The sequence below is a fragment of the Xyrauchen texanus genome, chromosome 20 (genome assembly GCF_025860055.1).
Source record: "Xyrauchen texanus isolate HMW12.3.18 chromosome 20, RBS_HiC_50CHRs, whole genome shotgun sequence".
Taxonomy (NCBI): domain Eukaryota; kingdom Metazoa; phylum Chordata; class Actinopteri; order Cypriniformes; family Catostomidae; genus Xyrauchen; species Xyrauchen texanus.
Window position 1 is genome coordinate 5,096,146 of NC_068295.1, and position 26,044 is coordinate 5,122,189.

Here is a 26,044-nt window from a genome sequence, read left to right on the forward strand (position 1 = left end):
ACATCATCAGAGTGTGACAGGACTTAATTACACTTCTAAGGATTCAGCTTTAAACACAATACAAAAGAATGTCCTTAAGTGCTCATCACTTTCAACATAATCCAGCAATTTCGGACGTTTTCTGAAATTCTGGAGGCCTGTGCACAGTGGCACTTACTGTAAGAGAGGCCAGAAAGGTGAACTTTCACACGATCCTTCTCTGACTCCAGTGGTTTGGAGATATCTGTGGTTTTCAGACAGGAGAAATCCACAGAACGAAATGCAAAGAAAGGATGAACCCTTCTCTTTTACCTCTATACAAATAACAGATGCTGGTGTCATTACAGAGATGTTGACAAGGAGATGGGTGATCACAAGCAATAAATGCTTCGATCAGCACCCACTCTAAATCCTATTCTTTTCAACTTTAAAAAATTCTTGAGCATAGCTCTCAATTTTTATCTCGTTTATCCTGTTTTCTCTTCATATTTTTCAAATGGCATGTCCTTCCTCTACTCAATGGTGATGAAAGCTTTTAAAAATTATTTGCTGTAAGCCAGTAAATTAAGTGCATTAAGTACACTACCAGTCAAAAGTTTGGACACACCTACTTATTCTTGACTATTGCAATTTTTCACTCTTTAGAATAACAGTCAAATCATCAAAGCTTTGAAATAACAGTTAGTGACCAACGCTATCCAATCCAACACAGCCATTTCACAAAATATATTTAATCAATATTTTGCAAGGAAATTCATACATAAGCACATTTTATATTAGCCTACTAAACCAATTTCAAGATTTTAAGTATATACTTTTAGATCTAAAGATTTTAAAGATCGTGACAAACAAAGTCAGTCAAGTGTGTCCAAATGTTTGACTGGTACTGTAAACAGAAAACTGACTAATAAACAGTCCTGAGTACAGATTTTTCACATCATCAAGATCCTGCAAGGCTTCATCTAGGCTTGCATTTGCCAAACTATTAAGCGATAATGGCTTGATTCAAATGCCTTATTACCTCTCAGCGAAAGAAGGATTTATCCTAGCTGGTTTATATTGGGCTGGTTGATTTAAGTTTGTTAGAGCAGCAGACAGAGATCTGAGTATTGTGGAATAATTTCACTGACTGCTCTCATTTTTTGGTATATAGAGGAGACTTTTATATTTGATTGTGTTGTTATTGTTCATATCTACAAAGGTACAAACAAAACTAGTATACTAGATTCCAGTGTTGGGGAACCATCCTTAAAACATATAATTTAAAGCAGGTAGGCTACAGTAAAGTCATTCGCTCGTGGAGACTGCTGTGCCATTATATACATTATTTATTTCCCTATGATGGCTTCTCCTGTCTAAGTGGGCGGTTCTTGGCCAATTGAAGCTGCTATAGATCCCACCGTTAAAAAATCGATGTTACAGCAAGGCACATGGAAGTGAATGCTGCCAAATTTGGAGGGTTTAAAGTCAGAAATGTGATGCTTATAATTTTATAAAGCACTTACATTTATTCATAAAGCTCTTGTATTATTTGAGCTGTAAAGTTGATTAAATCAATCACTTTTATGGTCATTTTAGAGTTGACGGCATTGTGTCGTTATGGCAATAAAATGTTAACGTTTTATTTAACTTAACACAGAAAAGTAAGCAATTTTATCATGCTAAAATCATGGTAACATGCATATTGCATATTGTCTTGTGGCTACACTTTTAAAACAGTGAGTATTTTAATGTTTACGGATCGGCCACATTCACGTCCATCGTAAGTGCCTCACTGTAACCCAGATTTGTGCTTATTGAGGGAAAAAATTTATAATATTGAATTTTTGTGGTAATCAACATTATGCCACAATTGCTGTCAAATGAGTTTAACTTGTACTGAACCTGAAGTATTCCTTTAAATGCCTTTACGATGAATCTTAGCCTCCAACGTTCTGGAAGTATAAAAATGTCCTTCTCAGTTGCACAGTGACTGCTCCAATGACCACTAGACCACATTATGACCACTCAGTGCTGTCAATCATGACAACTGGGACCAAAGTCTTGGCTACAATGTGTATAGTACAGTCTGACAAGCAACAATTGTAAAGGACAGTAAAAATTATACAGTGAATACCTGACTTTACTCCCCAACACTGCTAGTTACTTAAATGCTGTTATTGTAGTTTTGATTGGTTGTGCATATTTACTCTCATATAATGTCTATTCTTCAATAAAACTCATAGGGCTGTACAATTTAAACATTCCAATAGTGTTTGTGTAAGTTCTACATAGATTGTCTTAGCGATATGTTGTAAATGTCGCTGGTGAAGGGATTTAATTGTTTTAAAGGTTAAGAATTGTGTGGTTTTCTGAAGTGACATCCACACTAATCCTTTTGAAAGTTTCCAGACGTCATCATTTTCCAAGGTATGCGTTTATGGAGAGTTCTGGTGGGAATGTGAGACGTAACATAGTGAAATTAATGCTTTTCGATCGAAAATGTGATCGCTTGAATGTGAATGTGGCTGAAAAGTTGGAACACTTACTGAATTCTCTGGCTTGACACTCAAATATACAACTTTTATTCTGATATTTCTTTGCAGGACATCCACTTTGCTTTCTCATGGATGTCCATGTCGTCTCTGGGGGAGACTAACCGCCTCTCTAAACAAGGGCTGAACAAGCAATAACACAATGGGTCACGTGACCGGCCTTCATGCATTGCACTTAATTGATGGGACTGTCAATGGCGGTCAATAACTTCAAAATTATGGGAATTAAAGGTCTAAAATCACTGTAACTATGTTCTCAATATACTGTGTCTATTTTCCACACTCTCATGGAACCATTCATTGTCATTAAATCTGATTCATGGAACTGAAAAGTCTTTTGTGCTTTGTTGCACACTTTTAAAAAGTGAATTGTGAAATATCTGCGCTAGCAGTGTCAGCAAACAGAATAGCAAAATTAATCACGTGGGTGTTTAAAATAAAGCTGCTTTCAAACAGGTTTTCTGAACACTCCCTCTCTGTCATCGTGTGGGAAAAGAAATAGTCCAGGAGAATAGGAATACAGTAGAACGAGTCATACGCTAACATAGTCTTCTTTTCATAGTTTGTTTATTCCTTTTAGAGGTTGTCTTGAAGAAAAGGGGTATTAACAATAATAATCCAAGTATTAAAAACGTGATTACAACTAAAATTACATTCAAATTAAAGCTGAAGTGTGTCATTTCTGCACCGCTGAATGGAATTGCAAAAATAAACTTTGCTTTCAAACTTCTTTTGTTCGAATATGCCCCCATCTTCTGTTGATCAAAGAAACAGATAGTCACGCCCCTAACACACACCATTCGTTGAGTCGATGTTGTTGTGTCAGGCTGGACAGGCCACTGAAATATTTATAGTGCCATAGTTTACAGTTTGAGAACAAATAACCTACAAATGGTTTCTTATTGTTGTCTCTGCATAATAAGCCAAGATATGAGACAGCATTTTAACAGTCAAACTTTACACAGTTCAGCTTTAACTGTACAAATTAATTTGGCAAAAATCTCAAGAATGACCAACTGCTCTCTATGGCTGCTATTGGACAGTACAATCTTGAATTAGGAAATTTCCAAGCATAGGTAAGCAGATTCATTGGAGCTTCTTTGGATATCACATGTTAGGAGGAGCTGTTCAGACAGTGAAGCTCGCAGTCGTCTTGAGTGTTGAAACGGTTGTTGTTCCCTCCACAGCCTCCATACCAGAACTGCACACATTGATCACTGTACATGCTGAAATACCATTTTACTGAAAAGTTAGTGCAGGTTCCTGCATCATAGTCAAGCTGGCAAACATCTATGAAGAAAAAAAAGAAAATAGGGTAGCACTGATATCACACAGACTCAGCAACAGTATTTATCCATAGACTCATTGACTGTTATCCTATAGCCCTATTGGTTACATATGAAAAGTCTAAACAAGACAAACTCACAGCTGCACCACTTTAGAGAATTTAGGTCTGTCCAGATGCTACATAAACTGGAATAATGCTGTGGTGTAAATTATTAAATGTCAAGTAATTGTCATATGTTTTTTTTAGTCCCCATTGTAAATTGAGCTAATATTGTGGCCGTGTTTGCATTTAGTTTAAGTGGGTGATAAAACAACACCAACAATGCAAGTAAATAAATAGTGTTATGAGTGCAATAAATTCCCTCCAGAAGTAAATTCCCCCTCAAAATGGATGTAGAGGTGTGTATGTTTGCTTTGCTATATAATTTGGGGACACATTTGTAAGTAAAACATTTGCTAAATCTGACAAAATGTGGTTTTGTGTGTGTGTGTGTGTGTGTGTGTGTGTGTGTGTGTGATTCTATTGGTGTGTCTACTGTATGTTTTACCCTCATCTATTGTGGGGTCATCCCATAGAAGATTTTCAGATTCTGTGGGTGAAATTTGTCAAATGTCAATCTGTACAGGTAAACATAAAAATCCAATATTTATATATCAAATATTTATTATACATATAAAAATCATAAATCACAAATATTTTATTTGTATTTTATTTTTATATAAAAAATATTCAATATATATATATTTCTACACTGGCGGCCAAAAGTTTGGAATACTGAACAGATTTTGCTATTTCAGAATGAAATTGGTACTTTAATTCACCAAAGTGGCATTGAACTGATCACAAAGTATAGTCAGGACATTACTGATGTCAAAAACAGCACCATCACTACTTGATAAAAAGTAATTTTTGATCAAATCTAGACAGACCCCATTTCCAGCAGCCATCAATCCATCACCTTATACTTGAGTAATCTTGATAAATTACCAATCTGGTACTAGAACATCATTAGCCATTATATCAAACACAGTTGAAATGTATTGGTTCGTTATATGAAGCTTAACATTGTCTTTGTGTTTGTTTTTGAGTTGCTACAGTATGCAATAGACTGGCATGTCTTAAGATCAATATTAGGTAAAAAAATTTCAAAAAAAGAAACTCGTCAGTCAATCATTATTTTGAGGAATGAAGGCTATACAATGCTTGAAATTGCCAAAAAAACTGCAGATTTCATCCAAAGGTGTACACTACAGTCTTCAAAGACAAAGGACAACATGCTCTAACAAGGACAGAAAGAGATGTGGAAGACCAGATGTACAACTAAACAAGAGGATAAGTACATCAGAGTCTCTAGTTTGAGAAATAGACACCTCACATGTCCTCCGCTGACAGCTTCATTGAATTCTACCCGCTCAACACCAGTTTCATGTTCAACAGTAAAGAGAAGACTCAGGAGGACTTATGGGAAGAATTGCAAAGAAAAAGACACTTTTGAAACAGAAAAACAAAATAAAAGGTTTGAGTGGGCAAAGAAACACAGACATTGGACAGCAGATAATTGGAAAAGAGTGTTATGGAGCTTTTGTGGGATCAGCTAGACTGTAAGCTGCATGAGAAGTGCCCGACAAGACAGTCACATATGGCAAGTGCTACAGGAAGTGTGGGGTGAAAGGTCACCTGAGTATCTGGACAAACTGACAGCTAGAATGTCAAAGATCTGCAAAGCTGTCATTGCTGCACGTGGAGGATTTTTTTATGTGAAATTTTAAAAGTAATTTAAGAAGTACTTAACATTTTTTTCAAATTATAATCACATTATTAATGTCCTGAATATATCAGTTTAATGCCACTTTGGTGAATAAAAGAAAATAAATTAATTCCACAAAATCTGTACATTATTCCAAACTTTTAGCCGCCAGTGTATATATATATATATATATATATATGTGTGTGTATAACTGAAATTGCCGATTATACATACTATATAATTATAATAATAAGTCATTATTTAATTAATAAAAAACAACAACAACAAAAAACAACATGAATTATCAACAAACTACAGTATGTCCAAAATATCAGGAAGTTGCTGTAAATTTACCTGTCAACCCACACTCATAGAAACACTCTGCCTCTGTCAAGAATCGGTTTTCATTTCCACCACAACCACCGTACCAGAAGTGCATGCATTTTTTAGTTTGCCGGCTGTAGAACCATCTGGGCTCATATGTTCCACACATGAGACCAGGATCACTCTCAAGAAGACATCGTGCTGGAGGGAAATACAGTACAATCCTCTCAATGCCTTGAGCAATGTTTGCATTGAACACTAAACTATATCAGAGAAACTGCATAAGACAACATTTATTTTGCATTTTTAATATGAGAGAGGATGCATGCTCAGTACTGTGCCACTAGCATATGGAACATTGGTCCTGTGTACACCTGGTATTACCATTCATCTCGGTTGGTCCAATCACAAGTGGTCAGGCATATCACCACCTGTGTATGTGATCACTTGTGATCGGATTTTGTTAATGGAAGGGTCTCTGAATTCATATACTGTATACATCACTTACTACATCAGTGTATCACTGCATGATTATAATATAATCATGCAGTGATTACAGTGTACTAAAAGATTACAGTGTAATAAGAGCACTGTAAGTCACTTTGGATAAAAGCGTCTGCTAAATGCATAAATGTAAAGGATTATAAATAAAAAAAATTAAATAAAAAAAGGATGTTAAGAGTCTATAAACAAGTTGTTCTACTTAAATTTTAATTGAACTACAAATGTGATGCTTTGAGCAGAATGCTCATTGCTATTTTATTTAGTACCTGTATTAAATTAATTTAAGATGTGCATGCTTCAGCTTTTATCCAAAGCTAATCATCTGTGTGTAAATTGTATGTTTGGGCTTTTCCAAATTTTTCAACAGGACAGTCATTTATTTTTTAAGCCAGCAAATGTATAACCCTTGTTTTAGCTCAATTGTGGATTGACAGGTGGGCAGGGGGTCCTACAGTGTTGTCAGGACACATTAGCGTTGTCGTTTACACTACAAATACAGTTCAGTCATGTGCTTTCCATTTCTGAATATGGTTTTTGAGTTATCGGATCACAAAATGTTTTGGACCCCATTTATACCTGTATTTAGGATTGTCCGCTAGTAATTGGACCACCTAAAAGGGATTTTAATACCAGGTGTATATGGGAGAGATCAAAGAGCTATGCAGATAGTAAGGAAATTAGAGCAGTTAAATGAGAGACCTGATTGGCCAGGAAGCTGGAATCTGGCTTCACCTTGTTTAGTCTTGGGAGGCTCAGAGTTTTCTTCTATGTGTGCTTCTGTAAGACGGTCAGTGTTCTCATTTTGTTCTGTATATGGTTCTGTGTTTTGCACATCAGAAATATCTTCATATTCCTCCAGAGGTCCATCTGTTGGGGGGACGGTGGGCACGACAGAGCTAAAACACATAGGATTAATTTAATTAAAAAGCACAGACTGTGTACTGTTCAGCTAATTATTGTCCAATATTCCAGCATCTTTTAACATTTCATGCTACAAACAAAACAAAACCATCAACGCAGTTCGCTTCATTAGCCATGTTTTATAGCATAGTTGAAAAGTATTAGAGCAAAAGTCGCTGAAATTATATTGTGATTTGCGTTACAAGAACCACCTTTGTGTATACTGTACAGAAGCTGCAAGCTGCAAAAGATACCAGCTTTTAATAAGTCAATGTAAAGACAATTCTAGGTGGGATTCAATCCTACAACAAAATAACTCACAAACTCACAACTTTACTTGGCACAGTTCTAGGGGTTGGCTTAAGGACCGGATATACCGTTTTTCTTGGTGTGTCTCTACAGTCAGACCTTAGTTTCAGTAGTCATGTCAAAGCAATAACTAAATCAGCATACTATCATCTGAAAAATATTGCAAGAATTAGATGCTTTGTTTCCAGTCAAGACCTAGAGAAACTTGTGCATGCTTTCATCACCAGCAGGGTGGATTATTGTAATGGACTCCTCACTGGCCTTCCCAAAAAGACCATAAGACAGTTGCAGCTCATACAGAACGCTGCTGCCAGGATTCTGAGCAGAACCAGAAAATATGAACATATCACACCAGTCCTCAGGTCTTTACACTGGCTCCCAGTTACATTTAGGATTGATTTTAAAGTATTATTACTGGTATATAAATCACTCAATGGGCTAGGACCTCAATATATTGCAGATATGCTCACTGAATATAAACCCAACAGATCACTCAGATCATTAGGATCACATCAGCTAGAAATACCAAGGGTTCACTCTAAGCAAGGAGAGTCTGCTTTTAGCTATTATGCCAGCCGCAGCTGGAACCAGCTTCCAGAAGAGATCAGATGTGCTCCTACAGTAGTCACATTCAAATCCAGACTCAAAACACATCTGTTTAGCTGTGCATTTACTGAATGAGCACTGTGCCACTGTGTGTCCGACTGTTGTACTGTATTTTATTTTATTTTATATTCTAAACTGTTTCAATTATTCTTATTTTTTTATTCTTATTTTAATCTCTTCTATGTAAAGCACTTTGAATTACCATTGTGTATGAAATGTGCTATATAAATAAACTTGCCTTGCCTTGCCTTGCCTTACACACCCGGTCCCTTATCAGGCTAATTAAGCCTCCGAGAGGGATAAAGGCCGATTGCGGGCGGTGACGCGGGAGAGAGAGATCATTTACGGACATGTCCGTCATGTGTGTGTGTTTGTGTCTTTTGTTTAAGTTTATAATTAAAATATTATTTACATTGCCAAGCCGGTTCTCGCCTCCTCCTTTCCATCTAAATTGCTTTACAGGGTTGTTCACAGCAAAGTCACTTTGATCAGTCTGTGCTGTTTTTCATTTGTTTTTTTTATGTAAACAAGCACTAGATGGACATCTTTGACAGTTGCGCCGCACCTCTGGTTGTTTTTTCCAGTTGTAACTCTAGTTACAAACAGTATTAAGATGTGACTGTATAATGTAAATGAGCAGAAGGTAATTATTTTTTATGAGCAGTAAGACAGCCAATGAAAATATGTTGTACTTGGGAGAACTGACCAATGATATTTGAGAATGGTGTTTAGCGCATTTTCAATTCCTTAATTGAGTTTTTCCTTCTTTTTCACTCGCCGGAACAGAAGAAGAGCAGACGTGTTTCATTACACTCTGAAGAAATTATAAATGTTATTAGTCAAATAGCAATATTTGATTAATATTGAAGTGATATTTTTTTAACATGTGAAATGGAAGATTTAGTGTAAAAAGGGATTTTATTTAGTTGCTTAGATATGACGCGGCTGCTGAGAAGAAGCCTCGTTCACGCATAGCGTGTTACTAACGCATTAAACAGTTGTTGTATGAAGAACGAAAGAGTTTGTAATGAGATTGTAACTTTTATGAGACGTTTGAGCGAAAGACCAACTGAAATCTGACTTCGGAGTTAAAAGGGATTCAAATATTCAAGTTCATCAGCGGCCTTGGTGAGTTGAAACTGTTATTTCATGTACTAATATGTTGTATAAATGTTCATATAACTGAAATATAAAATGAAAGAGTTGCATTTAATTTTGATTAATGGTGAATGTACGATATGAGGCCACAGGTGATGAACACATGCTTCGATGTTCGTATGTAAAATACAACAGCCATTTTGATATCGTTGTGAACTGCGGTAATAGATGTATATATATATATATATATCACACAAAAAAAACATTACTAATGATGTCTCTGTGACCTTGTATTCAAGGTCAGGATGTGTGTGTGTGTGTGTGTGTGTGTGTGTGTGTGTTTCTTTCTGTTTATTTTTTGGATTTGGTTTCATTGCCTCCTGCCTGATGAATGCTGTGTGCTGATGAGCCAATGTTGCATTGAAGTGAAGTTCACCGAAGTTAAGTACTTGGACTTCTAGAATTGTCCAAAATGGGAATCATATGTGAAATTATTTAAATTAATTTGTGGTTTTTTATTTGTATTGTTGGTCATTGAATTTGTTTTATTATTCTATTTGTTTCCATGTTATGCATTCCAGTAATGTGGTATAAATAAGGTTAAATATATATATATATATATTCAGCTGAACCTAATACAGTGTTTGAGTGAGTCATTATTGTTGTGAGCTCCTTATTCTCAGTAGGCAAATCTGATCTTCTGATAGCACTGGTCCATACTCAGACCGATTGTGTATGCAGTAAATTGTGTAAAGGGTTACACAGTGTTTCCTGCATTTTTTTAAATCAACTTCGCCAAAACACTTGAGACACATCCCAAAAAATGTTTTTGCACAAGAATGGTTCGGTCTGAAAGGCCCCTAAGGAAACAAATTAACAAATTCAATATCGTCTCAACATTGTTTCAGCTTTTGTGATTTTATGTTAAAAGCTTGTGGCTGAATTACATTTACCTGACGGTGGATTGTGCAAAATCAACAGGCCTTGGAACAAAACCGGCACACTCAGGAGGTGGTGACGTTGACTGTGGAAAGATATCTCCTGTAAAAAAAAAACAGGATGCTATTAAAGTGAGGTCAAATGATGTAATGATAAAATACAACACAGGAAAAGTATATTTAGAGAATGCAACTTAAGTGCAGTCTACAGCATCTATGGCATTTTTTCCATAACTACAGAAAATAATTCCTAATCATTCCTCAGATAGATACAAACAGTGCTTTACAGGAAGAACTAACCACTGGATTTGCTATGATCTCAGTCTTAAAGGGGTCGTGACATGACTAAATTATTTTAATATTTTCCTTGATGTTCACTTACAATATTAGTAAAGTTTTTGCACAAGAGTCATATTTGTAAAGCATGATAATTCTCCACACTCATTCTGAACATCTGTCAGAAACAAACGCCCACTGTTATGATTACTTGCTGTGGAAGTGATAAGGTAAAGTAGGCATTGATGTGTTGTGGTGGAGGCGGTCTACCTCATTGTGACATCACAATGTGGAGGAAGTAGAAAATGTGTCATTTTGGCAACTTGGTTTCAATAAATGCTCTTTTTGAAGTGAGGAGGAAGTTTTGAGTTCTGAAACTTACAGTATGTGTATATGTCAAAAGATTTAAGAAACTGTTATTCTTCATGTCTTTCACACAACCTTTTCCTGTAAAAGCCACATTATTCATCTTAATTTCTTTTTTATTTCTTTTTTTTTTTGTGTATAATTTATTCTGGGGCTGTTTAATTGCCTCAAAGACTTCCATAGTAAATGAATTACTATACACACTGTTTGTGTTTATTTTTTCAAACAGAGGGATGAGTCAACAGTATTTTCTGTGGTAATTGGAATTACAAAGCGACATTAATATTTCTTACTGTTGAGCATATGCAGGAAGGCGTCAATGAAACGCTTGCCGTATTCTCGATCTCTCTGTTTTGTGGAACCCACAAAAACCAGGCGCTGCTCCAGAGGAGAGTTGGTGAGCACCTCCAACTGGGTCCAGTTGAATTTCTGTCCCGCCATGACGATAAACATAATGACATTCTGGCACTTACACAGTTTAGACACATAATCAAGTTGAACTTTGTTCAAGTGCTCAGAGTCTTTGCCAAAAACAGCTAAAAGCATTTGTTTCTTGCGCGGTGTCTGTGCGTTAATGATAAAATTAGTAACCATCCACTCCAAAGCAAACTCAGGATGGGATGTCCCGCCCACTTGCTGCACCGTGTTATCGATATGCCTCTTCATCACATTACGATCCTTAAATTTAGTGAAGCTAAACTCCTCGTTGATGTAAGAGGTGAAGTAAGTGGAACTCTGCTGGTAGACGGCCACCCTGGTTTTGCCGTCCGCTCTGACAGGGTCATTGCTCACATCGATCTCATCCAACAGAGAAATCACAAGCTCCTTCACTCCTAAATACTGTTGAGTGTTCAGATTATCAGACCCATCAAGTAGGACAGACAGGTCCAAATCCATTTGCAGGGGTTCTGGCTGCAGGATCACACCACACGTTGGGTCTGGGTTACAACGATCTGGAGAAGGAAATAAATGCTGTTGGCTTAAAATGAAGGACAATGGTAGTCAGTTCCAGTAGTCAGCGGCTTGAAAAGGCAGAATTTTAAGGCAACATACTGTAGGTATGCTTCCAAAATTAAGGTAGGAACATTAATTATGCTGTATTTAAGTATTCCTCGTTTTGGCCAAATTCTAAGGCAGCATCATAGAATAAAGGGTTCCCACCCTTTTTGACCAATTAATTTCTATGGCCTTACCAAGACATTTGTGGGCGTTTGTGATTATTCCAATTTTAAAAAATATAGTGCATTCAGAAAGTATTCAGACCCCTTCATTTATTTCACATTTGGTTGTTGCAGCCTTAAGCTACAATGCTTCAAATATTTTATTTTCCACATCAGTCTACACTCCATACCCCATAATGACAAAGCAAAAAACAGATTTTTGATAACTTTGCAAATTTAATAAAAAGAAACAACTGAAATATTACATTTACATAAGTATTCAGACCCTTTACAATGACACTTGAAATTTAGCTCAGGTGCATCGCATTTCTCTGGATCATCTTTGAGATGTTTCCACACTTAGACTGGAGTCCACCTGTGGCAAATTCAATTGATTGTACATGATTTGGAAAGGCACACACCTGTCTTTATAAGGTCTCACAGGTGAAAATGCATATCAGAGCACAAACCAAGCCATGAGGTCAAAGGAACTGCCTGCAGAGTTTAGAGATAGGATTGTGTCATGGCACAGATCTGGGGAAGTCTACAAAAAATGGCTGGATTGAAGGTTCCCAAGAGCACAGTGGCCTCATAATTCTTAAATGGAAGAAGTTTGGAACAACCAGGACTCTTCCTAGACCTGGACACCTGGCAAAACTAAGCAATCGGTGGAGAAGGGCCTTTGTAAAAGAGGTGACCAAGAACCTGATGGTCACTCTGGTTGAGCTCCAGAGATCATGTGTGAAGATGGGAGAAACTTACAGATGGACAACCATCACTGAAACACTCCATTGATCAGGGCTTTATGGCAGAGTGGCCAGACGGAAACCTCTCCTAAGTGCAAGACACATAAAGAAGTACCTAAAGGACTCTCAGACTGCGAGAAATAAGATTCTCTGCTCTGATGAAATGAAGATTGAACTATTTGGCCTAAATTCTAAGCATCATGTCTGAGGAAACCAGGCACCTTTCATCACCTGTGCAATACCATCCCCACGGTCAAGCATGGTGGTAGCATCATGCTGTGGGTATGTTTTTAGCAGCAGGGACTAGAAGACTGGTCAGGATTGAAGGAAAGCTGAATGCAGCAAAATACAGAAGAAACTCCTTCATGAAAACCTGGTCCAGAGTGCTCAGGAACTGGGCCGAAGATTCACATTCCAACCGGACAATGACCCTAAGCACACAGCCGAGACAATGCAAGAGTGGCGTAGGGACAACTCTGTGAATGTCCTTGAGTGGCCCAGCCAGAGCCTGGACTTGAACCCTATTGAACATCTCTGGAGAGACCTGAAAATGACTGTCCATCGACGGTCCCCATCCAACCTGACAGAGCTTGAGAGGATCTGCAGAGAAGAATGGTAGAAAATCCCCAAATCCGGGTGTGCAAAGCTTGTCGCATCATACCCAAAAAGATTTGAGAATGTAATCACTGCCAAAGGTGCTTCAACTAAATACTGAGTTAAGGGTCTGAATACTTAAGTCAGTGTGATATTTCAGTTTTCTCTTTTTAATACATTTGCAAAGTTATCAAAAATCAGTTTTTTGCTTTGTCATTATGGTTTATGGAGTGTAGATTGGTGTGAAAATTAAATAAATTAAAGCATTATAGCCTGCAACATAACAAAATGTGAAAAAAATGAAGGGGTCTGAATACTTTTTGAATGCACTGTAGTTTTGATTGATACTGATAAGATAACAAATCATTTAGGATGATTTGGGAAGCGTTTTGACTCATTAATTGAACAGAAGAACAAATCACTGATAAGATGGGCATTACAATGACTTGCAAGAAAGTTTTATTCTACATGAGATCAATATTTAGCACTTGAAATATTGTATATAAATAAAGCCTAGAAAAAAATCTCAAAATAATTCATACATTACTGATAATGACTTAAAGACTTGTTTTTCTCAAAAAATTTTCACTAAGTGAGTTTATGGAAGAATTTTATTTAAAGCTTATGTACCAATATAGTAACTAGGCCATGTTGCGATTCCTTTCAGTCTATCAGTCTCCAAATTTAAGACCTCTTCAAATTATAATGAATACTTTTTTGTGGCATTTAAGATATTTTAGACTTCTACCAGCCTTAAATTGTGCAAAACTGAATTTTAGACATTTTCAGACTTTATTAAGGACCTGCGGGAACCCTGATGGTTATCACTTGTAAATCATTGCAATTTTGGGAGTAAATCCTGTATTCTGTAGACACTTGGAATGACAATTTAGGGGATACACTCCCGCATTTAAATGCGGTTGTCACTCCCGAAACTTTGTAATGTGTACGTGGCCTATTTACCTAAAATGTGTGCGCTATGTATACTTTTGCACATTAGAGCATTGTGTCATTCTCCTGCATCACCTGTATAGAAATCAGTTATTAAGTTTGTTTATGTGGAAAGTAAAATTGTTGAGTTGTAGAGTGTTCCAAATAAGTTGCTTATGAGATCCATGCCGGTTAGGATGCTGCCTATGAAGAAAGGAGGCAACGAGGCAGCTCACTATGTTTTGAAAGAAAAACATTGTCACTTTCATTCTTTCAGGATTCTGGTTGCTAAAGGTTTGGATGCTGTCTTGTTTAAAGAATCATATTTACTGTATGTGTCTGCAATGGAGCTTACCAAAACAAATGACACACTGTTTAATGCGTTCGACTCCTCTGCCATCAACAATGATGTAGCTTCCTGTATCATCGACCTGAGACAAATGGTAAGGTTAGAGGTGAATTAATATTCAGGTTGTATCGGTCAGTTGGTCAGAAACTAACTAGACAATAATCTGACGTGGTGTGAGCTGCAAGGCATCTGTTACGTGACTGGTATTGGGTCTTTAAATAACTTGTAAAGTGCGAGGAAGGGCAGCCGGTGCCCTTGCAGTTTCTGGTGCCCCCCCTAGTGTAAGATGATGTCCCCCAAGGAAATGGTGCCCTACGCAGAATCCGTAATATGCATATAGTTAGGAGCGGTACTGATTGAGCACATAAGAGAAGCTCGTTCGCAAGAACTTGCAACATTTTTAGTTAGGGCTGTCAATTGAATACAAATCAAATTAATTATATGATATGCCAATTAATTCATTGAATTACTCGCAATAATTGCATATATAAATGTTTGCTAAGAAAGCCCCTAAATAACAATAATGAAATATAATAAATTATTAAATAATTATAAATATTTATTTAAATCATTTTAAATGTAACATATATTGTGAAAAAATATTCTGAAAATTAAAATGCATTACATTTTTATTGCAGACAAAATATAAAAGTAAAAAGTAGTTTTAGAAGGCAATATATTGTTTATTTCCATATTACTGGACAAAAGCCTATCATTGACCTTCAGTCCACAGAAATCCATTTTGCAATTGAATTTGTCGATCCGTCCGAAATAGATTTATTATACAGATTTTTCTAAGGATCAGACGGACACTTTGGTTGCACTGTATCATAAACACAGCATTTTTAGGTCGCTGTGTCAAGTTAAACGTAGTAAGAAACGTACACATCTCGAGATCCCTGCAGTTGGAATTGTGCTCCATCCAGCTGTGTTTGAATGTAAGAACGATTTCTCATCTTTGTGTCAAGCAAGCCTAAGTTTGGATTTTTGTCCGTACAGCAGGAGTTTAGCTTACTGCCCCCTGCTGAAAACAGATGGAACTTCACACTCAAATTGCTCCGATGTTTGGAATATTCCATATATAGGAATAGTTTGGTATAATCATTATTCTGTATAATTCCTTATTTGTGTTCTGCACATGCAACGGTAGCCACTGGTACATGGGTAACACTTTACAATGTGGGTGCATTAATAAGCATTAGTTCATGGTTAACTAATGCAGAGATAATACTGAGATAATGTATGACTCATGATAAACTAAACCATTCATTAATGATTGCCATCATCAGCAACTAATAAAGAGTCTTTCTGATTAATATATTAAGTCACATATGAATTGCTATTAATTAAATGTGTCATTGTGGATTAATTTCCAAGCAATTTATTATATTAACTAATAGTGTTAATGAATGTGTTAATTACCAAATGAGCCGAAGCCATGTATTTCAACTTCCACCCAATATGGGTGCACTAATATGCATAATACATGCTTGCATTATTAATGCAAATTCAAGTGTTAATTCAGCTCATTTTGATAATTAACACTTTAATTAACACTATTAGTTCATATGATAAGTTGTTAGGGAATTAATTCACGATGACACATTTAATTAATAGCAATTCATATATGACTTAATATATTAATCAGACAGACTATTTATTAGTTGCTGATATGGCAATCATTAATGAATGGTTTAGTTTATCATGAGTCATACATTAACTCAGTATTATCTCTGCATTAGTTAACCATGAATTAATGCATATTAGTGCACCCGTATTGTAAAGTGTTACCGGTACATGATAGTTGTGCAGTGTGTAAAACCTCACTCTCCTGGCCTTGAGACGCACTATTGACCAAGTCTAGGGCCATGGCTTTATTGCCTCCTTTATAGCGCCCATGCAGGTGATCGCCGGTTCAAATCCCACTCGGGCTCGGAGTTTGAAACAACATGAGGGTGTGAACAACATGAGAATTTTCATTTTTGGGTAAACTAATCCTTTGATGTATTTTTGTCATCATAGTTCTGAACATCATCACTAAATATATTAGCATTTTCATATTCAATGGTTTTCTCATCTACCTGCATTGCTCTGCGAATTTCATCAGCAGGATTTAAAGCGATCACTCCGAGGCCGATATCTGCCGCCTTGAACTCCAACATGGCCGTATTGATGCCTGATGTACCCCTCGATGGTCCATTTGTAAAGAACACAGCAACCATCCTCATAAGCCTACCCTCTCGTACCCGTTTGAAGACGTTCCGTGCCACAAATCTCATGGCTTGTCCAATGTCCCTGGTCTTTGTGGTTCTCTCCAGAGGAATCCTTTTCACGGCTTCCAGCAGGGGCTTCTTCTGATGGTAGTCTGAGAAGCGGATGAGGTACCTGGACTCATTGTTGTAGGAGATCACAGACACCCGAGCTCCCGAAGGACAGTTTGTCTCAGCAATAGAAATGTTCTCCAATAGAGAGAGAACAGCAGAACGCATCCGCTCGAACACCTGAGAAGTTACGCCAGCAGACATGTCCAGGGCTACCACCAGCTCTGTGGGGTAAACTGGACACTGGGCACTGCTACCTAAAAGTTTTGTGGAACCAGCATAAGAAATAAAGGAATAGTTCATATGGATTTTGAATGACATGAGGGTGAGTAAATGATGACAGAATTATAATTTTTAGGTGAACACTGGACAACATAGTAATTTGTAATGAATAAATGTGTTACTTAAAAATTATAATATAATTATATAACAACGTTAAAAAATATTTTGGCATAGAAATATAGTTACAGTATGAGGCCTGTATCATACCTGCACAGCAAGCTGTTGAGACATAAAATAAAAGAGAGCATTCAGATACATGAAAAGGACATGGAAAAGAGAAGAAAAGAGAATTAAAACACTGTAGTAAGATAAACCCAGTGATTCAAAATTACTAACTGTTGCATTAATAAAGTGTCTAACTTTTGGTGTTAAAATACTTTCTCCTGTCCCAGATAAATACACAAAGACAACAATAACTAAAATATGAATCTGTTAAATTTGTCAAAAATTGTAAACACTTTGTCTCTGTGGAGCTGTAAAAATGGTCTCTGTTTGTTATGTGTTCCAGCACAACAAAACAACACTGAGTCAATCAATGGTATAAGTTGGGGGGTATTTGGAAAGCCGGTAATTTAGTAGTGCAAGTGGTGCCAAAATGATTAAGCTTTAAGAGTTTTTAAACTCACCACAGTTTTTTCGGATGTACTGGATCAGGTCGCATTCCTAAATGTCCACAGGCATAAAAAAAAAGTTACATTTTAAGAACCAAGGAGCAATTCAATGCTGTATGATTAATTATAAGTCATTACAGTAATGTGAACCTACAGCTATTGGACTGGTTCCAGGAGGTCCTTTATTGCCCTAAAAAAAAACCTCTAAAGATGAATAGTTGTAACTTATATCATTAGTGGCAAAGAAAAGATTGCAATATTAACAGTATGAACAGTGGATAGTGTGGTCTGATGATTTAAATGCATTAACAGAATGACTGACCCTGTGTCCATCCATCCCTCTTTCTCCTGGGACACCTGGATAGCCTGAACCACCCGTATTTCCCTGATCACACAATACATGAATATACTTACATACATACGCTCACTGTAATATATATATATATATATATATATATATATATATTATATATATATATATATTATATATTATAAATTATAATATAAGTTAAGTCATAGAATTAAAATGCCATGGTAATTACAATAAAAGGGTAATAAATGAGCATAAAAAGTATATGAAATGAAACGTACTGGTCTTCCTTGATAACCTTTATATCCTTTACTTCCACTTGATCCTTTGACACCATCCTCACCCTAAAGTTATAATTAATATAATTCTTAATAATTATTGAAATATTATTATTGTTATTATTATTTTTTAAAAAGTGATCAAATGCAACAGATATTTAACTATCTGTAACACACCTGTAAACCAGGAAAGCCAATGTATCCAAGGTTTCCCTAAAAACACATTTATTTTTCTTTTAATTGAATAGCCATAAAAATACAGAGTTCAAATAGAAAACAAGTGAAATAGAAATATTATAAGCATACATTTTAAACCAGAGTTTCACAGATGCAAATTCTTGTAGAATTAATAAACAAACAATTATTTAAAAAAAAAAAAATCTGATTTTCCAGTGAATAAATGACAGGTACCTTATATCCTTTGGAACCAACAGGGCCAAATCCATCTCTTCCATCTTGTCCCTGTTTAAAGGCATACATTGAATTGAAAAGCTACACATAGATGCTCTAACAGTTCTGAATATCTAAATAATTATCAGTAACAATTTTATCATAAACTAGCAATTAGAAAATAAAAAAATCAGGACCTTGACAACTTTGATTCAACAAGTATAATAATCAACATGAGATTCAAAGGACTTAATCAAATCCTGTAAACAACATGTAAAGGATGTTTCCATTATTTTAGTTAACTTAAAAAAATATATATATATATATATATATATATATATATATATATATATATATATATATATTATTATTATTATTATTATTATTTGTTTTTCTCCAACAGAAAATTCAAAGTGATTTGATAAAATACTTAATAATACTTAATAATAAAATATATATTTTTTTTATGTGCAGACTGACCGGGGGCCCTTTGATTCCCTCTGGCCCCAGCACTCCTTTGATCCCGATGTCACCTGGTAGACCCTAAACATGTGTAAGAGTGTGAAAGGAATAGTTATCCAAAAATTATATTTCTCTCATCATATACTCACCCTCATGCCATCCCAGATGTGTATGACTTTCTTTCTTCTGCAGAACACAATCAAAGATTTTTAAAAGAATATCTCAGCTTTGTAGGTCCATACAGTGAAAGTGAATGGTGACCAGAACTCAGAAGCTCAAAAAAAGCACACAAAAGCATCATAAATGTAATCCATAAGACTCCATCGACTAATCAATGTCGTCTGATGCAATAATTGATTTTGGGTGAGAACAGACCAAAATATGACCCTTTTTTTTTACAATAAATCATGACATAATAGTCTCCTTGGCGATCATGATTTCAAGCTCAACTACACTTCCTTGTGCCGTCTAGTGCTCTGCCCATGCGATAAGCACTTGGAAGTGTAATTAAGAACCAAGTGGATCATTTCAGAAGACATGGATTAAACCACTGTAGTCTTGTGGATTACTTTTATGCTGCCTTTATGTGCTTTTTGGAGCTTCAAAGTTTTGGCCACCATTCACTTGCATTGTATATTATTGCTGAGCTGAGATATTCTTCTTAAAATATTTCTGTTCTGCAGAAGAAAAAAAAATACACATCTGGGATGGCATGAGGGTGAGTAAATGATGAGAGAATTTGTATTTTTGGGTGACATATCACTTTAATGCATTGTAATGAGACAGATTCGTTGTTGTTGGTTGTCAAGTTGTGTACACTCCCTAATCTCTTTATTAAATCTTATTCTTAATTTGATTTTATTATATTAAAGGAATTCAGGTCCGTTTGTAATATCCATGAGGATTTCAAAAAAGCATGAATGCATCATTCAGTCTTTCACACCCTTGGTCCTCTGGGTCCCGAACTGCCTTTTGACCCTTTAACCCCAGATAGGCCAAATGGACCCTATGAAAACACAAATTATATTAACAAATTATACATACAGTACATTTTTCAAACTATATCCATTTTTAACTCTAGGCTCAATCAATGAAAATGCAACAAGTTTAGACAAGGTATATTAACATTAGGATAAGAAGGCATGCAAGAGTGACACACCTGAATTCCAGGTACACCTGGATCACCTTGTTCGCCTTTGCGCCCTTTTTGGCCAGGTGCTCCCTTATCACGGAAAACACATAAATAACAAGTTATAGAATGTTATAGCAATACCTAAAGAATCGCACACTAACATATGAGAGGACATCTGTTATTGTGTGTTTATTTTTAAAAGAGATTGAAAGTTTCCAGTTCTCACCACTTGTCCAGGGTAACCAGGAGTGCCTGGCTGTCCAGCATCTCCTTTACTATCTGAATCCCCACCCTATAAAAACATGTACACACACACACACATACTGTATACGTTGACCACACATCACCATCAGCAGAATAGAATGGAATTCAGTAGAATAAAAGTCTGTTAGGATGGAATAGAATAGAATAGGTTTAAATACAATAGAGTAGGTTACAGTAGGTTAGAACTGAATAGAGAATATTCGAATAGAATAGGTTAGAAGAGAGTCAGAATAGGTTAGAGTCTGTTAAAATAAAAAGGATTAGAATAGAATAAGTTAAAAAAACAATAGACTAGGTTAGAAAATAATAAGTTAAAACTGAATAGAGTAGTTTAGAGTTTGTTAAACCGAACTGAATTTATAAGAATAGATTAAAATAGAATTGAATAAATTAAAATAGAACAGAGTTAATTAGAATAGAAAAGGTTCAAATAGAATAGAGTAGATTAGAATAGGTTAAAATATAATAGAGTAAGTCTGAGTAGGTTAGAGTAGATTAGAGCAGAATAAGAAAGAATAGAGTATGTTAGAACAGAATAGAGTCAATCAGAACAGAGCAGATTAGAATAGAAAAGGTTCAAATAGAATAGAGTAGGTTATAATTTTATTGGGTCCGTTAGAACAGTGTAAATTAGATTAGAATAAAAAATAAGAGATTAGGTTATAGAATAGAGTAGGTTAGAGTAAAGTAGAGTAGGATAGAGTAAAGTAGAGTATGTTAGAGTAGTTATAATAGAATAACGTTAAGACTAGAAAATAAAGAGAATAGGTTATATAATATAGTCGTTTTGAATATAATAAATTCGATTAAAATAGAGTAGGTCAGATTAGTCTAGAATATAACAAAGTTCAAATAAAATAGAGTAGGATAGAATACAATAGAATAAATTAGAACTAAGTAGATTAGAATAGAATAGGTTAATAAAGAATAGAGTAGGTTACAATAGAGTAGGTTAGAGTTTATTAAATATAATATAGTTTATTAAAATAGGTTAACAGAAAATATGAAGTTAAAATAGAATAGAGTTAGAGTGGCAGGGCAGAGGGTGGGGCCGGGTCGTGATCCTACACACCCGGTCCCGTATTAGGCTAATTATGCCTCAGTGAGGGATAAAGGTCGGCTGCAGGGGATCGGGTGTGTAGGATCACGACCTGGCCCCACCCTCTGCCCTGCCACAGTTAGTTAGCTAGAAAAGTGTAGATTAGAATAGAATATATAATAAGAGAATAGCTTATAGAATAGAGTATAGGTTAGAATAGGTTAGAGAAGTTAGAATAGAATGTTAAGTAAGAGAATAGGTTATAGAAAAGAATTGTTCAGAATAGAGAAGATTATAAGAGAGTAGGTTAGATTATATTAGAATAAAGTTAAAATAAAATAGAGTAGGTTAGAAAACAATAGAATAACTAAGTAGATTAGAATAGAATAGGTTAAAAAAAGAATAGAGTAGGTTAGAGTTTATTAAATAGAATATAGTTTATTAAAATAGGTTAACATAGAAAATATGAAGTTAAAATAGAATAGAGTTAGTTAGCTAGAAAAGTGTAGATTAGAATAGAATATATAATAAGAGAATAGCTTATAGAATAGAGTAGGTTAGAATAGAATAGGTTAGAGAAGTTAGAATAGAATGTTAAGTAAGAGAATAGGTTATAGAAAAGAATTGTTCAGAATAGAGAAGATTATAAGAGAGTAGGTTAGATTATATTAGAATAGAATAAAGTTAAAATAGAACAGAGTAGAATATAATACAATAGGTTCAAATAGAATGCAATATAGTAGGTTAGAGTAGGTTAGAATAGAATAGAATCAGTTAGAAGATTAAAATAGAACAGAGAAGGTTTGAGTAGATTAGAGTGAAATAGAATAGAATATCAACATTTATGTGCTACATTACCGGGAATCCTGGTGGGCCTTTTCTTCCAGAAACACCCTACAAAACAACAATGAGAAAGTATTTGAATTATAACATTTCTATACAAATAAAGCTGTAATTTGAAAATGAAATAAAAATCCTCCCTATGCATGTTTGCCAGAAAACATTTCTTATAATAGAATGTGTAGCAGAGTGATTATCAAAAAATGGCACCAGAAATGAGCTGCACTTCATTTAAAAGCGAGAAGATGAAAGTACAAGAGTATCACTCACAGGATCACCGGCGTCTCCGGGTTTTCCCTGGGGTCCAACAGGCCCCTGGTCACCCTGGCAACACAACACAATCATAACACAATGATGCCGTATTTCCATTTCCAACCAGTTCTGATTATTTACCAATATCTGGCACAGATTGGATCCTGGTGCATGCTCGTAAACAGCTTAAAACTTTAGAGATCATGTTTTGTTTTTTGTTTTCATCTGAAAAACGAGGTTTATCTTTTATCTGGACTACTTTTGTGGTTCCTCATGGTGGTGTTGTGCCCTTATAGGTGCTTAACAGACATGTTCACTGTGAAAAATCCTTGTATGGAAAAGAGTGTAAAGATTCTTCAAATAGTCTCTTTTGTGTCATAATAATAATGACAGGGTTAATCCTTTAAATAAACATAAACAGACAGGACAAGGAAATATCTGAGCATTAGGACTAGCAGTGTAAATGTTGCCCCTTTAAACAATATACAGATGTGAACTGAACTAAATATATAACATGAATGCGATATAAATCCTAGCTTACACAAGTTTGTACCACTCCAGTTTGTACAAAAATGCAACGTTGCATGAGAGGACTTTTCAGTAATATGTTTTCATAATCATATATGAAGAAAACTGCTCTACAGTATCAGTCTTTTCTTCTCACACCGAAACATTCGGACACTTTCATACAAACAAATCATGGTAACATTTTCCAGAAGGAATGAAGAAGGCCCCTCACCGGGAATCCAGCATATCCCCCTTCACCCTTTGGACCAGGAATTCTGTTGTCTCTTCCTGGTGACCCCTGTCATGTAAACAGAGACACACGCAGATCAAGAGTCACAAATGTTTGTTTTCGGTTGTTTGAAAGTTCGAAAACAACTTCTATAAGCTGCTGTTTCTTGAACTATGGGCATGTTTATGTCCCTGGGGTTGACTTATTACAACGAACATTTTTTAATGATTTTCTTAATATGAAGGTCACATTAAAATTCGGGAAATAAAAAAACAAAACTGACAAAAATCTTCTGAGTTGCATGCATATCCACTGTTGGACATTGAACCGAAAAATAAACTAGTCAGATGTGAAAAGTGTGTTTTATTAGAGACTATTTGAGTAACACATGGGAAAGACTCACAGGATCTCCTCTCACACCGCTGTGTCCCTTAGGTCCGGTATTCCCCTTCAAACCTTTTAAACCCTGGAACATAAAAACTCGAGCTACTGTAGTGAGAAAGCCACCTAATCATATCTGGAATGTTTTCATATTGTCTTTCTGATCATATTAATAGTATTAAGTGAGGTGGAAGTGAACAGCTGCATGTGATAAAATAAAACAGATGGATGTGGAGTGTGATGATATGCGTATTTACAGCGCCACCCAGGTCTCCTTTAGGTCCTGGAAGCCCATGAAGGCCAGCATCACCCTACACAGTGAGTAAAGGCTTTCAATCATTTCTAGACATTGTAAAATACTGTTTATGGGCAGTAAGGGTTGAGGAATTAATAATGGAATAAAGATGTGACCTGTTCTCCATTAACACCGTCCACCCCGTTCTCCCCATCTTCTCCCTGTCAGTCAGAGTTCAAAAGGAAAAACACACTTTATTACATGTTTGGGACACAAATCAACACTCCCTAAATGAAATCCCCCAAATATCTTCTGCAGCAAAAAGCAGACCAAAAACTCAAATAAAAAAATTGTAAATCAACCAAAGACCAAAATCATATTCTTCACAATTACCGGTATATTTGACTTGTTTGCCAGTTAAAATTTCTAAGCATCAGTACAACAAGATACATTTAATACATATTTTTTTATTTATTTACACTATTTTATGCATTAAAAAAAATTCAAAAATTGTCAGTGCCAAATGAGTACACAAAATGGCTCGTTTAATACAGTTTTTACATGACAAATGATTTTATTAGCAGAACAATTTGAGCCAAAAGCTGAATAAAAAAAAAAGAAAATTAATTTCAGAATTTCTTTGAATTTGGTAAGTCCACCTTTTGTTTTAATGACAGTTCTCGAGCTGGCATGGACTCCACACGTTTGTGCAAATTTCCAAAGAGCACGAATTTTCCAAAGAGCATCTTGTGTGCTTCAATGGATGAAAGTAAATCTGACCTTTTGTACAAAGGAGTTAACATGGTCAGTGTCACACATTTCTTCTCATTTTACATCATAACATTTCTTCATTTTAAATGGTTAATTCTCTTAATTTCAAGAACGTAATTCGATTTTGAATTACGGATTTTCAATGTGGTCTCAAATGTTTGACCCCCACTTTAAGATAGATTCAAGATAGATTCTCAGAAAACAATTATTCTTTATATGTTTTACAATTTTGCGTCTCAGATAAATGTATGTTGTAAGGATGCTTTGAAATATTGAACTAAAAAGGAATAGGATAAAAATACTCATTATTTTTTATTTATTTTTGTATTAACTGTGTAAAATTGTACTTATGGTGAAAGAAAAATTGCTGAAGAAACAAAAAAGATTTACTTACACCTTCTTTAAGTGCACTTTTTTATCCAAAAAAATAACCATTTAAGTGTGTGCAATAATGGACCGAACAGCCAGAAAACAGCATAACTCACTTTGTTTCCAGTGTAGCCTCGCAGACCCTATTGAACAAAGAATTAAACATATTTCCTTTATTCAGCACAGTAAATATATTTACATTGACTTTATATCAATATATCCCAGCATTTCAGATAAGAAAAGGCTCCACATCCAATAAACCTTAGCCACACTTAAAAATGCATGAATGTCATTGCATTAAATGTCAATTGGTATTACTAGTTAGCTGCGATATAATGTATGGCATATGGCGTCTTTTTCATTGTGAAACTGTGTTTTCTTAATGGCATGAATCGCACTGAAGGCCTAGACTTTAAATGCACAGCCCACAGCTGGAGTATATATATATATATATATTTGGGCTGTCAATCGATTAAAATTTGCAATCAAATTAATTACATGGTGTCCCGATTAATTAATCGTGATTATTAGCATTTAATCGCATATACAAATATTTGCTGAGAAAGCCCTCATATAACAATAATTCAATATATAATGATTAAATAATTATACATAGTTATCTTTAAATATTATATATATATATATATATATATATATATATATATATATATATATATATATATATATATATATATATATATAATAAAACATATTCAGATAATT

The 26,044-nt window shown here is 35.3% G+C and overlaps 1 protein-coding gene across 4 annotated transcripts in view; it reads right to left on the reverse strand.

Annotated features, from left to right (window-relative positions):
- Positions 1-3,063: 3,063 nt before the first annotated feature.
- The window catches only part of LOC127660528 (collagen alpha-6(VI) chain), a 51,121-nt gene continuing 28,140 nt past the window's right edge, over positions 3,064-26,044 (reverse strand). Inside the window, exons 17-42 of one of the 4 annotated variants that reach the window (XM_052150830.1) lie at positions 25,438-25,464; positions 24,358-24,402; positions 24,204-24,257; positions 23,969-24,031; positions 23,569-23,634; positions 22,848-22,901; positions 22,596-22,631; positions 20,661-20,726; positions 20,462-20,524; positions 20,246-20,308; positions 19,321-19,383; positions 18,862-18,912; positions 18,628-18,663; positions 18,454-18,516; positions 18,185-18,247; positions 18,017-18,052; positions 17,878-17,914; positions 17,459-17,470; positions 16,730-17,226; positions 14,655-14,730; positions 11,163-11,822; positions 10,243-10,330; positions 7,109-7,272; positions 5,903-6,073; positions 4,349-4,390; positions 3,064-3,803 (exon numbers count right to left, since the gene is read on the reverse strand). In XM_052150830.1, coding sequence (XP_052006790.1) covers positions 3,628-3,803; positions 4,349-4,390; positions 5,903-6,073; positions 7,109-7,272; positions 10,243-10,330; positions 11,163-11,822; positions 14,655-14,730; positions 16,730-17,226; positions 17,459-17,470; positions 17,878-17,914; positions 18,017-18,052; positions 18,185-18,247; positions 18,454-18,516; positions 18,628-18,663; positions 18,862-18,912; positions 19,321-19,383; positions 20,246-20,308; positions 20,462-20,524; positions 20,661-20,726; positions 22,596-22,631; positions 22,848-22,901; positions 23,569-23,634; positions 23,969-24,031; positions 24,204-24,257; positions 24,358-24,402; positions 25,438-25,464 — 2,772 coding nt within the window. In that variant the 3' untranslated portion in view covers positions 3,064-3,627. Of the gene's footprint in view, positions 3,804-4,348; positions 4,391-5,902; positions 6,074-7,075; positions 7,273-10,242; positions 10,331-11,162; positions 11,823-14,654; positions 14,731-16,729; positions 17,227-17,458; positions 17,471-17,877; positions 17,915-18,016; positions 18,053-18,184; positions 18,248-18,453; positions 18,517-18,627; positions 18,664-18,861; positions 18,913-19,320; positions 19,384-20,245; positions 20,309-20,461; positions 20,525-20,660; positions 20,727-22,595; positions 22,632-22,847; positions 22,902-23,568; positions 23,635-23,968; positions 24,032-24,203; positions 24,258-24,357; positions 24,403-25,437; positions 25,465-26,044 lie in introns of all 4 variants that reach the window. The other 3 variants (XM_052150829.1, XM_052150831.1, XM_052150832.1) reach the window with 3 other exon arrangements.